At 51.0% G+C, this 14,648-nt stretch overlaps 1 protein-coding gene across 1 annotated transcript; it reads left to right on the top strand.

Annotated features, from left to right (window-relative positions):
* Nucleotides 1–648: 648 nt before the first annotated feature.
* On the top strand, nt 649–5,604 carry MMGT1 (membrane magnesium transporter 1). The gene is made up of 4 exons (XM_037408007.1): nt 649–782; nt 1,257–1,309; nt 2,258–2,361; nt 3,311–5,604. The coding sequence occupies exons 1-4, from the start codon at nt 701–703 to the stop codon at nt 3,471–3,473; spliced, it is 402 nt and encodes a 133-aa protein (XP_037263904.1). The 5' UTR covers nt 649–700; the 3' UTR covers nt 3,474–5,604.
* Nucleotides 5,605–14,648: the final 9,044 nt, after the last annotated feature.

The raw sequence follows: 14,648 nt of genomic DNA, 5'->3' as shown, positions 1-14,648 counted from the left end.
GCCGGGGGTGGGTGTGCGGGGGGTGGGGTGCAGCACGTGCGGCTCCCCAGAGCCGGGGGGTCCTGGGGGGCGGCGGCGCCAGGAGCCGCGGCCAGGGGGAACTTCCCGCCCGGTTTGGCAAGAAACAAGGGGGATTTGTGCAGCCGGTGAGGCGAGGGCTGCGCGAAACGCCACGGTGACCCGCTCAGAGGCGGTTTGTAGAAAACACCCGCAAAGAGTTGTTGTGCCCCCGATGGTGGTGCCGCGGGGGCCTGGAAGACCGTGAAGGCTCGGCCGCGCGCGTGGCAGCGGGGTCCCCTTGCTCTGCTCCAGGCCCTGCTGGGGTCGGGGGTCCTGCCCCCGCACGCGCGGCGCATCCCCGGACGCCACTTCCTCTTGCACGGGCTCCTCAGGCTTTGAGGCTGAACACCTGGAGAGCGGGAACGACCCCGCTTCCAGCCCGGGGGAGGGGAGCGGGCCCGACCTGGGGGCGAGGGCTCCGCTGGACCCCCGCGGGCCCGCCGCCCGCCCCTTGGCTTTTCTCAATGGCCAACGGTCCCGCGTGGGAAAGCGGCGGCGCGGCCACGCCCCCTTCCGCGGAAAGCCACGCCCTGTCAGCCACGCCCCTCGGCGGGCGCGGCCCGGCCCCGCCCCTGCCCGTGACGCCATCACCGGGCGCCGGGGGGCGCCCCTGGCGGCGGCGGGGCGAGCGGCGGCGACGATGGCGGCCGCCTCGGTGTGGAAGGGGCTGGTGGGGCTCGGGCTCTTCGCCCTGGCCCACGCCGCCTTCTCGGCGGCGCAGCGTGAGTGGGCGGGCGGCGGGGGGGGGGTCAGAGCGGGCGCAGCCGCCTGAGAGGGGTTGCGGCGCGGGGAGGCCCCCGGGGGGAGCGCCCGGGGCGGGGGCCGGGCCGCGGCGGCATCATCGTCATCATCATCATCATCCTCAGCACCATCGCGGCCGGGGCGGCCCTGCCCTTGTGGGCCGGCTGCGGGCGGAGCGGGCCGGGGCTCGGTGGGCAGGACCGGGCGGAGCGCCGGGGCCGGGGCCTGGGGGGAGCGGGGCCGGGCCGGGCCGCCGGAGCGCGGCTGCCTCCCCTGCGGCCGGGGGAGGGGCAGCTGGCCGGGGCCGCCCGGGGCTGGGGACCGGCCGCGCACCGGGAGCAGCCCGGGGGCGGCGGGGGTGACACGTGTCCCAGACCGGCCGCAAGTTCGCGAGGGGTTTGTGTCGCTGGGCGCGTACGGGGGGCTCGATGCGTGTCTGTGTTTCCGTTTTGCAGATCGTTCTTACATGAGATTAACAGAAAAGGAAGATGAAACGTTGCCCATAGATGTAAGTTTAAGTTTTTACAATGTTTGAAAGGTGTAACGCTGTGCGGATAGTTTTGTCTCTCAGTTGCTTTTTTTTTTTTTTTTAAAATGTGATAGGCAAGAGTAAAGGGTGAGGTAGTTTTCAAATTGCACTTTCATTTGAGCTCCTGCTGTCAAAAAGGACCCGTGTTTTCTGTCCCAGCTTCCTGTGCTGTGTTACATCTGCCAGAGGGAACAAGCCCCAGGTCCAGACCTCCCTCTCCTTCTCAAGTACTACCCTGAAGCATCTTGTCCAGGAATTCCCTGAATGTAGCTCAGAGAATTTTTGCATCCATCTCCTTCTTTGCAGCATAAACATCCTCCTCCCTCTGGCTTTTGTTGGCTGACATTTGTTTATCCAGCGTGGCTGCACACCCATTTGATCCCAGCACAACCTGCTTCGGGAAGAGGTTGTTTTTATTTGCTTTATTTGCTTGGGTTTTTTAGTTCCACTTCAGTTATTACCCATTCCATTTTTTGCTTACTCAGAAAGGTAAGGAAATCAAATACCCACAACAAGCAGGCATGGTGTTTGGACCGAGCGGCAGCTGCCACCGCTGCACAGTGTGTGCTGGCAGCCAACTTGCTTCTTGGAAAGAGTATTAGATCCTTAAGTGCACAAGGACACAGTGTTTTGTTCTAGGGATCTCGCTGAGGAGCCATGTGATTTGGTTCAATTCATGCAGCACAGACCAGTTGTCAGGCAGCTGAAGCTCTTCTTAGCTCTGCCACCGATTTGCCATGCTAAATAGGTGGGGTATTAAATCTTCCCGTGCCTCAGTTTCCCTACTGTTGAATTTCCCAGCTCTGTAGAGCACTTACTATCACTGGATGAAAAGCACAAGAGACACTGTTTGTTTGAAAGATGAGATTTTTGGGGGGGTAGATATCAGGAAATGTGCGTGTTGCATTGTGTTTCCCTCTGTTACAGATAGTTCTTCAGACTCTGTTAGCCTTTGCAGTCACCTGCTATGGGATAGCACATATCGCGGGAGAATTTAAAGACATGGATGCCACTTCAGAACTAAAAAATAAGTATGTTTTATTTCCTCTTTTCATAAACGCCTCTAACTGCTACTCTACAAACAGAACACTGTGAAATAGTTGCTCTTTAGCTCAGTTCTTCTTTAACGCACATTGTAGGCAGTTACACTGAGAGGAACAGTCACACCTGGGAAAGCCAACAGTGTCTTGAATTTCAGAGAGAATTAGATAACTGAAACAAATTAAATAAACTTCTTGCTTTTCCTCATCCAAAATCCTGCTGTGCAGAGTTCATAGAGGAATGAAATGTCTATGTGCAAAGTAAGAGCTCAGCAGCCACAAACTGCTGTCGTGAGGTGGTCTCATAGTCTACAGGGCAGCGTGCCTGGCTCGCTCTTTCTCTGCTTCCTTACAAGAGCCTGAGTTATTTGAATCTTAGCACTAAACTACTCGAGGTGGGATATCTGAAAGCCTTTTAAGAAAATAAGGGATTTTGAATCAAGGTTTTGAAAAGGATATGAAAGCGGATGGGCAGACACGGCCTCTCTGGCCATTTCCAAAAAGAGAGGGGAGTGTGAAAAGTACAAAAGTTGACGTTGTTGTATTTTGTAGTATTTACCTAAAACCCTTAGCTTCAGGCACAGAAAGGGACAGGAAGGTGACAGTAAGCAGCATCAAGGTTACTAACACAAGTGCCAGCTGCACGAAGGCTGGCACGTTTGGTGTGTGTGCGTGCAGCGATACTGCCTCTAGGCTCAAGGAAGGAGGGTGAACTTTGTGGGGTGGGCAGCCTCTGCACATGGAGCAGTTAGTAGTTTTCATGCTTGGCTTTGTATTTCCTCTGTGTTTTGGTTTAGGAAACTTACAAAGCAAGCAAGAGTTTTGGATTGAAAAACTTGTATTTCTGTGTCTGTAAAAGCTGGTACACCTTAAATTGACCTCTTCTAAACCCCATATTCTGAAAGAGTATTGATGTTGACTTTTTACATTTATTTTGAAGGACATTTGACACATTAAGGAACCATCCATCTTTTTATGTATTTAATCATCGTGGTAGAGTATTGTTCCAGTCCCCAGACACAGTGAATTCTTCTTCAAACCAAGATGCTTTGTCATCCAGCTCATCACTGAAATTTCGAAAACTTGAACCTCTGCGCCGCTAAGACTTTTACAGATTATAATAATAATAATCCAGGACACTGAGATGTAATATTCAAGTCGGGGATGTAAACACTTTTTTAATTTCTGGAGCAGTATTTATATTGATCTTCCAGACTTTATAAAGTATATATATATAAACTAATGACCTTCTTTGTACACTGTTAATGAAAATGACTGAATTGTGAATTGGCAATGCAGTGTAAATTATTCTACAGTTATGCTGTGAAACACATCTTCAAATTTTCATATATTAAACCAAGTTGCAGCAGACTTAACTTCAGTTAAAACAAAAAAGCAAGCTAGTTTTTACTGCAATTAATGTTCTTTGACAAGAGGGAATGTTTGAGTGCTATTTATTTTTTCAGTTTGCTTGCACAACAGTTTATGAAACTCCTTCAGAAATACTGTGTGCACTGCATCACTTAACAGCAGAAAAAGGGGCAGCGCCTCCTGTTCTTAGGATGCCTGGGAGACCTGCTTGGTGTAGGCACAGGAAGTCAGAAAGATTGCTTTCATTTTTATTTTTTTACAGTGCTGAAAAATAGTTGTGCAAAGGTTTTTGGTTTGGGGTTTTGTTCCCCCCTCCCCCCCCAGGTTTTTATTATCACATCATTTCCATGTTGCCCTCCTTCGTTTAAGTGTAAACTTGTCTTATGTTGCCTCAAGTTGCCTGGGGTGCGGCTGTACATTTGGTGCCGGTGCGGGGGAGGCAGCTCACATCTGATCACGTGGATAATCTACTCTGCTCAGCTTGTGTACCCACTGTATTTATGTTCCTTTGGTTGTGAATATGGGATTGTTCATCAGATGGCTGAATGCTGTGTGGCACCAGATACAAGTTCCCAAGTTATCTTCTACGAGAAGTATCTCAGCATCAATAAGAAGTATCTGTTCTGTCAGCAGTCCAGGGGTAGGGTCCAGCAGCTAGCTCTGTTTGCTGGCACTAGTACAGCAGCAGTAATCAACTGGTCGTGGCACAACTACGCCCTTTTCTGCCCGCAGAGCCATTCAGTTTGATTTCTTTTTTCCAGCTGAGCCCCTCATTGATTTAAGATTACTGTCTTGATTTCATGTATTATGACAGATGATGCAGTTCTTAACTCTCACCAATGTCTAAATTCTCATCTCCCCTTAGGGGTGGAATCAATGCTAAAATTTCTCTTGGTCTGGCATTTCACCCATCTGACATAGCAAAGGGATGGCAGTCGGACATACTGATGGGCCCAACTAGAATTTTGCTTAGTCTGAGGATGTCTCACTGCCACCATAGAAACTCAGCCTTTTGTCCTAATGTTTTGTTTTTGTTTTTTTTTTTTAACAGTTAAAAGAACTGTCAAAGGCAAAAAGCTTAGCAAAAATACTGTGTAAACCGAAGCCTCTTTTTCTAGCTCTGCCCGTCCTATGGAGTGGGTGCCCCAGTGCTAGAGCAATATCCGTAGCTGCTGCTCTACAATCACTCTTAAGCATCTGGGTTTGGTTAGAAAGGGTTACTCTGCCAGCTCAAAGCATCTGAGCTGCAGGATTACTTCCTAAAGTGTCCTGGCTCCCCCCTAGCTGGTGTCACAAATCTGCTCCTGCCAGATGCAGTCACCAAAGGCCACCAAAAAATAGTTACCGGGTCAGCTCTCTATTGAGGACAGAGCCCTTTCCTTGGGGAAGGAGGCTGCTGTGCAACAGCTGCTGCAGAGAGGAAAGGGCTGAACATTGGCCAGGTGACCTCGTGAGGCTCAAAGGAAAGACAGAATTAGCGGAGGGAGGGAGGGAGAAGCAAGGCAGAAGGTCAGTAACCACTGTACCAGACTGATACCGCAGCTGTGGTGGGCAGTGAGCCATTTGCAGAGGGTCTCTTAGAGCAGGGCTGCTCACCCCTCATGTCTAAGAAGCCCCATTTGTGCTACCGTAAGGCTACGTGGAGCTGCCCGAGGGGGAAGGTGCTGCTGTGGGACAGGGTGAGTGGAGAACATCACCTGCTTCTGGGAGCAGGTCCTACCGGGAACACCCTGTTCGCTGCATCCAGTCTCTCCTCGAGACAAGTAGCCTTACCCTTCAGCAGCAATGGTTATATCACAAAGCTGTACAAATTATTTTTTCTTATTGATCTTGCAATGTTCAATAAAAATTGATATCCTTGAAGTGTTTGGGAGTTTATTTCTGACCAACCTGGAGCCTGCTGCAGCAAATCCCTGATGACCGAATATTTAAAAGTGACTGCCTAGCATTGACAAGAAGTGATTGCCTTAATTACAGCAGCTCTGTGTGAAAGTGCATGCCTGGCCTGGTGTTCATAGCTATGAGATGAGATCAGTGGGGGGAATCAAAATAGCACGCTACAAGTAGCTAAAAGAAACAGTTAGGAGGGAAATGTTACCAGCCTGGGGGATCTGCCTGCCTTTGAGGTTCCTAATTAATGTATCTGGCAGAGCTGACGTATTTTCTGTCTTCCATTTAACCATAGCAAAGGCTTTTCTACCATGCGCTAATCCCCTGCCAAGCCACGGGACAGGCCCCTGCAAGGTCTGGTGTTGCAACAGTCGCTGGGGAAAACTGCCTACTGGCAAGGCTGGAGACAGTTAAAATCTTGGGCTTGAGCAAGATGGCTTTTCACTCGCTGTTCTGCTTTTCAGTTGGGGGAGGTTGAAAAGTTAGCAAAGAACTCGAGGAGTTTGCTCAACTGCAGCATCCATCACGCTTGCACCCGAGAGAGCAGCAGGCTCCCGTTGCCACGCCGCTGCGGCTGCCTGCATCCAGCACCGAGCGGGGGTAAGGAAAACCAAACGGTCCGCAGCCTTCTGAGGAGGGGGCACTTCAACCAGCGCCCAGAGCTACCTCGTGCTTACCTTGCAACATGCAGTTCTTCACAGAGGAGCTTCCCTTCTTCAAAAGCAAAACAGAAGTTTTGCCAAGAGCTTCTCGGGTTAGACAAGAGGAGGAGATGCCAGCCTCGCCCCGTGCGCCCTCACTGCCATCGCGCCTTGAGTTGCTTTGGCTGCAGGATGCGATGTTTCTGCTACGTTAAATACTAAAAATAATGTGCTGATAAATTGCATTCATTGCTGGAGTAGCAGGTTTAATCTGCATTAATTTTGCTGGGTTTTTTTCTGCTTTTCCTCACCAGCCAGCGAGAGTTCAGGGGGGGCTTTTGTTTAAAGCTAAGGAGAGCAGGAGCCGTTTAGACCTTCACAAGGTGAGGAGACAGGGACCACGGTTTGTGTCAGGTTTCTTGCTGTCACTTGCCCTTTCCATATCGGAGGCTGGGGTGGAAGCACAGCTGGCAGAAACCCCTTTTCCTAGAGTTCAGCGAGGGCTGAACTGTAGCACCGCTTGTGACAGTAGCTCCTGATCTCGCACGTCTGAGAGCTGCGGAGGAGCATCGTGGCTCCCTCCCCGCGTGGGCAGAGACTGAGCGCGCTGGAACCAGCGCTGCCGCGCAGGAAAGCAAAGTGCAGCCGTGAGACCCATCAGCGCTGCGTGTGAGGGTGAGCCCGGGGTGCCCTCTCCCCACTGCTGCAGTAGGGCTTTCTCGGGAAAGCCGGTGGCTCACGGCCCCTTCCTGGTCCCCTGGAGCACCAGCGCATCTCCCTCCCTGGAGAAAGCAGGGAATGGCAATTTCTAACTCTAAAATGATTTTTGGCTTCCTTATCACTTGCTTCCCATGCTTTGGGTTCCCTTGCTCTCCTCCATGCTGCAGCACAGCCACCCTTTTCCGTCTCCAGCACCTCCAGTGGGGACATCCTCCAGCTGGATACACACACACACACACACCTGGAGAGCGGCACCACTTCTGCTCCTTTTTGGGGGCTACCTACGCCAAGAGGCAGTTTTCCACCAGGCCATTCGGAAAGGCTGAGGCTCAGCCCACAGCATCCGAGGCTGCAGTGGTCCCTGTGTGCAGCCCCCCCCGTCCCCCAGCCCCATCTGAGCAGCGATGGCACAGCTTGCCCTGCAGCCCCCCACTGCCTGCGCGGAGGGGAAGGGCACAGAAAAGCTACTTTGAATGTGAAACAAGCAGGAAGAACTTCGGTACCAGCTTTCCACGGTCGGTACTAGCAGTGCAGGCACAACACTCCTTTGATCTGGCCTTGAGGTTCACCTCGAAGCCGTAACCACCTGGGGGAGAACCACAGTGGAAACCCGCCGGTCCGGCAGGTAACAGCCCTTTAACCAGCCCCAGGTTGGTCTCGGTGCTACAATGTCATTTCAAAACACTTTGGACTAGCAAGGAAAGCTACATCCTTAAAATGGCAGCTAATTAATTTTCCTGTCCTGCTAACTTAATCCTTTTTCCAGCCAAGAAAGGCCAATGGGAGTTGAGGGAGCAGCGCAGCAGCCAGGAGCCTGGCAGCGCAGGCAGGAACACAAGCCCCAGGGCTCCCTGGCAGGGGCCCAGGCTGTGCCGTGGCACCGCTTACCAGGCCTTTTTAAAAAGGGAGAGAAGAAAAAAAATCTGAGGTCACATTTGGATTATCAAACCAATGGCTCATCCGGTAGCAGTGGTCCCGGGGAGCCCGCAGACCACACGCGGACACAGCTATTTACTCCCAGTTCATATCCCTGGTGTAACCCCTGCTGCCAGGCGGAGCCCGTGGTGCTGGCAGTGCCCTCTGTGCCCACACTGGTGCTGGCTGAACCATTTTCCCCGGGATTCGCTGGAGGCATGCTGTGCTGCGAGAGGACTGCACTTTGGATTTAAAAAAAGAAAAAAAAAAGAAAAAAAAAGAAAAAATTTCCCCTCCACCCCCAAGGTATTTCTGCTGCATGTTTTAGAGCAGTTCAGGGCCAGCCAGCCAAGGCCAGCACTGATGCCCTCTGAGCCCCAGGCTGCTCCAGCATCCCCGTCCCTGGGAGGTCCCTGCTGCAGAACGGGATGCAGGAAGAGCGCCCGGCCTGCACAGCAGATGCTTAGGCAGCCATTTACTCCCCCATCCCGGATGCAGAAGTGCACAAAATGAGCCACTAGCATCCAAGAGCAGTTTTGGAGGAACCAGTTTGGCAGGCGCTCCAAGAAGCGGCTCGCTTCCCCGTGTCCACACGATCCCCACCCCGTGACAGGGGCCACCAAGGAACCCCCAGGCCTGGGCTCAGCCCCAGCAAGGGCAGCCCCACCAGTGAGGCACCACCTCCTCGGTGCAGTGCAAAGCACGGGGAGGGAAGAGAAGGGGCCAAACACTTCCCCCTCCTCCAAGACCACGGCGCTGCTGCTGATTTGCAGCCTCCCACCCCATACAGATGCCTCCCAGGGACCTTGGTGACAGCTGTGCCATTTCAATGTCAAAGCTACCACCACCACGCTGAGGCAGAAGCTGGCTGCTACCTCAAAGCCTGTTTGAATACAGCAGCTCCTGATCACACATGAAAAACCACAGCAGAGCGAGACCCATGTTCATCTCGCACGGGAGGCACCCACATATCCTATGGGGTGCGACAGGGCTGGCAAATAAACCCAGGTCTGCTGCACATACAGCCGTGCTGCTGCCTTGGGTGGCCAGGGCTGGCAGGAGAGGACAACCTCAACCAAGGCAGGCTGAGATGTCCCCCAGCCCGGCGTGATGGGAGCTGTGGTCAGGGCAGGTCTGCAAGGCGCTCTGCCCTCTGCTTCTCATGCTCAAGCCCGAACTGCAGAGCTCGAAAGGGCCAGAATTGAGGCCGAAGCCCACCACGTTCTGGGACGCAGCACAACGGGATGCTCAGCAGAGGTCAGCTAACGGGCGAGCAGAGACACAGGCACTGCAAGAAGAGTGGCGAGTCACGTCAGACGCGGCTCCAGGGAGAGCCGAGCAGAGCAGAGATCCCCGCACGTGGCACCGTGACAGCCCACTTGCAAAGCACCGACCCCAGCCCCACACGGAGCACGTGCACCAGCCTCCCCAAGGACACCGGCTTGGTGCAGGTTTCCACCTTTCTGAGCAGCTCCCCATCTGCGTATCCGTGCCCCGGGATGAACGGGACAAGGCTTTCCTCAGCATTTTCAGCCTCTTACTGGTTTCCTATCGTGACGAGAGCAGTCCCTTTCGTTTCCTTGCTTTCACAGCCCCCTCTCGCCTCAACAGAGTGGCCACGCTTAGCCCAGGGGTGCAAGGCAGACCCTGGGAAGGAAAGCCTGCGCTGCTCACATCCACAGGAACGCACAATTTGGCCACCTGGAACCCAGGCAAAAATCTGCTTTCAGCTGCCCCACAAGGTCAGAGCTTCCTCAGGGTCCTGTTGTGTGCACTTCTGGAAAAAGCCATCACTTAACCTATTATCCAGCAAGTTTCCCATCACAGCCAGGGCCGTGACTCACCAGCAACCGCCTTTCCTGAGGGGAATTCACAGCCAGTTCCCAAGAGTCAGTCTCACCCCGTTTCACCTGCCGCCAGCCGCAGAGATAGCCGCAGCAGCAGCAGCTCCATGAGCATCCTTCCCCGCATCCCTCGCCAGCACGCGGAGCCCTGGCGTGCCCTGCCCACAGCCAGCAAACAGGCAGCCACACCGCCGCGGCAGCACTGCAAGTGCCACGCACTTGTCTGCCCGTTTTCTAACAATACTCCCGGCAAGAGGATTTGCTCACTATGATACACTTAAAACAGCCTCTTCCAGAGCTCATCAGTTCCCCACCAATCTCCTTTTTACGCTACCAAACATTTTGGGTAGCGGCTACAATGCTCTGTCCACTCCCGGCATGCAGAGGGAGGAGCCCTGAATCCAGGGGATGTCAGCGGAATTTAAAAATACACTTTTACAAGTCTGAGAAAAAAAAAAAAAGACACCGGAGCAGCTCAGGTCAGAAGCCAGAACTCAGCTTTAAAGGAGAGGCAGTACCGCAAGTGCCTACAGGCTTGGGCAACTTCTCTGCAGCCCTCCCGCCTCCCTCTTTCCAAGCTCCTGCTTTTTTCCAGCCCCAGAAGCGCACTTCCAGCAAAAGGCACCCACTTCAGCCACCTCTGCGTGGCAGCTGGCTGCAGGGACCTGCCCCAGCACCACCCCACGCTCCCCCCGTGACAGACCCAGGCTGGCAGGTCGGAGCCCACGGACACACAGCCCAGCACAGCCACCGTGTTGTTTTGTGGTGGGATTTTCAACACCAGGGAAATAATTCAGGGTACAAGACCAAATTAGGGCATGGATTTTATAATCATCTTTGCTAGTGACACACTGTATGACCTTGGGTAAGTCCCTCCATCCATCTTTAAAGGCGCTCTCTCTCAGAGGACTGCCACAAGACTTTTAATTAGCAGCCCTAAAAGTACTTGAGATAGTTTGTGTCTCTTCCAAAATAACCAACTGCAGATGAATTGGAACAACCTTATTTTTGAATTCTGCAAGCAACTGGGATCCAGGCTGCTCTCAGATCAGTCACTTCAACAACATAATCAAACTTAAATGTGCCAGCTGTGCATGAAGGATTTTAACACACTGCACAGACTGGAAAATAGCTTGAAGAACCAATGTTATTTTTCCATGGCTGGGATGTCACTACTGAGCAGCTGCATTATCATCATCTGCAATCAGCAAAATGCCTTTTTTTTTTTTTTAATCACTTTTTAGTCTTGGCAAGGAGGGCTCGCTTTTATTTCTGTCCTACTTACGAAAGCACCCTTGAATCCTGAGGCACCCACTACCAAGAGACCAGGCAGCTACTACAGCAGCGTACACCGACCACAACACCTTCAGCCGCCTGCACTCCAACCCCAGTTTACACAAAGAGGTTTCTAAGCTTTACAAGTTGTGCCCAGACAGTAACTGCTCACACTCCTACCATCACCTCAAGAAACAGTATCTACGTTTCCACAAATCCAGCAAAAAAATCCAGCTCCAGTTACCACGAGGCAGTTGCCTGTTGTCACATATCCCAGACCTGGGATGGCTCCAGAGCAGAGTCCCTCCCCAGGGAAAACCTGAGCGCAGCCCAGCACCTTTCTCTGCAAGGGCCAATTCTGCACAAGCAGCAGGTCACAGCTACAAGATGAAGCAGGAGGGGAAACCTTCCAACTCCATCCTTCACAAACAGCTGAACCTCTCTTTGACATATTCTACATATTAACTGCTTACAAATAAAATTTAACATTAAATATGCACGCACTTTGGAGATGACAGACAAAAAAAAAAAAAAACCCAAACTGACCACACAGAGTTTTTGCCCTGGGAAGTACCAAAATGCTTGATAAACCTCTCCTCCCATTTCACCATCCTGCAAGGCTGCGTTTTACAAATAGGTACACACCATGAAAATGCTCCACAAATAGCTGCTCAGCAGTGGCGAGCAGAGCACTCGATTACAGCAAATTGCTAGAGGTGCCCGATATTTTAAGGGACATTATGCAAGACTGCTTGCACTAGAGGAGCAACAGTGATTGAGATGACAGCAAGCACATACAGACGCCAAGGATCCAGCTACTTCCACTGCTGTTGGAGCTGATCCAGGACTAGGAAACGGCCGTGAAATTCCCATTGCGGATGTGAAGATGAAACTTCCCCAAGCTCTCAAAAAAACCAAATAAATCTCCAGCAAAAATCTGATCAGAGGTTTCCATTCCACTGCCTTTTCCAGGCCAAACTATTCTTTTAAGACCTCACCATAAATTAAGAGCTTCAGCCTAAGCTCAAAATCTTAATATGCAGCTGCTTTGGTAGTTCCCAACTCATGGTAAAGGTTCATTTTGTTTTCTTTACGTGGTCCCAACCTTTCCTGGCAAACCCACGTGGCTGCCAACTCAGGGAAGGCACATGCAGCTATGTTCTTCCACTCCATATGAAAATGCTTTCTGGCGAGTTTAGCACAAGGCTGTACCAACAGTTTAACTTCTTCCTTGACACCTTCTTCTGAACTCTGAGTAACCAGCTGCTAAGTTACCAGGTTGGCACTACCAGCCCGGGGAAGCATCTCATACACTTTTAAAACAAAGGCTCTAAAGTGGAACAGATGGAAGCTGAACCGGCTTTTCACAGCACACAAGCAGCAGCTGCTTTTCGCACAGACTATCCACAGCCCCTACCTGTGTTCCCTGCACAATGGACAACAGCATTCCCACAAAATTCCAGGCCGTTTTAGCCACTGCCTAGAGACAGGTGCACACACTGTCAGTGCTGAATGAAAGAAGAAAAGCACCAATGCTAAAGCCAAGCCAACAGTCTACTTGCAAGGGTGAAAACAACATGCCAGGTTGCAGTCAAACTGGAATGAGGAACATCTGACAAGTCCAGCCTTCCCTTCCCGAAATGATCACAAGATCCAGATTTAGAAGTACAGTTTAACAATTCCTGTAGGCCACAAGATTCTTGCTAAATCCCAAGGCATTGTTCTTCTCCAGTTTCTTCCCTTTCCACTTAAGACAGACTTCAACTTGTTTTTGCAAACCTGAAAGCAGCAGCTTCTTTTAAATCCAATGACTAACATCCTTCCTTCAGATCTCTGCCAAACCTCATTTCTGCCAGATTTGAGGTGTCTTGGCCTTGTTTTCAGCTTAACTAAGTCGCATATTCTTCAAGACAAGCGTTCTAGAGTCCATTTGCTAAATGTGTGATGTTGCCATGTTGCTGGTATGAAACACTTTTTAGCTTTATAGGCTTTTTTAATAGTTTGTTTCTGTTGGCCAATGCATTTCCATTTTTTTTTTCCATCAGAAGTTTCTCAGTAGATATTAAAGAACTGAACAAATGGAAACAAACTTAATACCCTACATTGCTGCCATTTCAGCCAGCCACTTTAGAGGCTGAACCTGGAGAAAACTACAAGAAAAACAGGAAAAGAAAAAGAAAAAGGGGGGGGGCGGGGGGGGGGGGAAGGAAAAAACAAGGAAAAAAAGAAAAAAGGTCTGGGGCTTTTTTTGTTGGGTTTTTTGTTGTTGGTTTTTTTTTTTTTTTACGGTTTCCTGTAAAGGCAGATACACAACTGCTTGACCACTGCAAAGTCAAGCATAGCACAGGAACAGCCTCTGCAGCTTTTATTTTGGAAAGTGACAGTTGCTTTCTGACGCCGATTAGAGCTGGGCAAGAATACACTTGCCCATCGTAAACGCACTGCACACACAAACTGGGAACAGCAGCACCTAACAGGCATCTGCCATCAGTGACTGGATTGGGAGGTGCATGGCTACGGGTTCATTTTAAGAGGAAAACTCCTTGATGTCTACAAGGGGAAAAAACACAGGTAACGAGCAATGAGGACACCTAGTTAAAAAAAGCAGAACACAGAGCTATCCAGACTCCACAGTACCACACAACCCTTCTACCCACAGCAGCAAGGTAAGCGCTTAACGATTTGGAGTGTTAAGACAATGTTCCTTACGGGGATCACAGCACGCTGGACTTTTCCCCCCACTTTCTAAGATCCCAGTTGAACATCCATTATTTCAACCTTAGATAAGGGCTCAAAAATCTAGGTTTGAGCAAAGCACATACAGCTTTTCCAGACTCCATCCACACATACACGTATTTGCAGACCTGTGCCGTCTCCGGAGCCCTTGCTGAGGAACACTGCTGTTGCGCAGAGGCTCCGTCACACAGACCAGACACGCTCTCAGTTACACAGCTGTTGCTTGTGGGGTCATGGTCTCTACCCAGAAAAGGCAAGCCTTGACACTCCCGTAACCTCTCCTGGCTGTCCCGGTCGCACGTCCAAGTGTGCTATTCAAAGCTTGCAGCTGTGTTCGTTCAACGCACATTTCACCCACATCCAGCACGGCCGCTTGTCTTACAACAAGTTACCTCCATTAAGAGTCTCATTAACACAGTCATGGAGCATTTACTGTTTCCTACGCAAGCGATGTTCATTTTGTGGTCGATTCGGGACACACTTTGGCGCTCTTGGATGAATTACTGCTGCTCCTTTTTCTTCACCTCTTCACTGACACAACCTGTGAGGACGGCACATCTTCCTTCCTTCTTATGAAGACTCATGTCCAGTTCACTATAAAGTTTCTTTCCCTCCGGTATTTTGATCCAGTTTCAATTTATTCAGATAAAATAATGGTGGGGTAAGGGAAAAATTCTCACTGCTTGTAGTCAAATGGACTATTTTGATAGCTTCTGAAGTACAAGATTCCAAACAAGTGAATGAAAGTCACCAGCTTCCTGCAGCAAATTTGGCAGCCAACTGCATCACGTCGAAGAGCAGGTTTACATACTAACAAGGTCACTAGTTAAGAGCTCAGCCCCTGCTCAGACACACTATGATCAAGTGACTGTCTCTGGCATCAGGA

Source organism: Falco rusticolus, chromosome 14, assembly GCF_015220075.1.
Source record: "Falco rusticolus isolate bFalRus1 chromosome 14, bFalRus1.pri, whole genome shotgun sequence".
NCBI classification, from domain to species: domain Eukaryota; kingdom Metazoa; phylum Chordata; class Aves; order Falconiformes; family Falconidae; genus Falco; species Falco rusticolus.
This window is presented reverse-complemented; position numbering and strand designations above follow the sequence as displayed.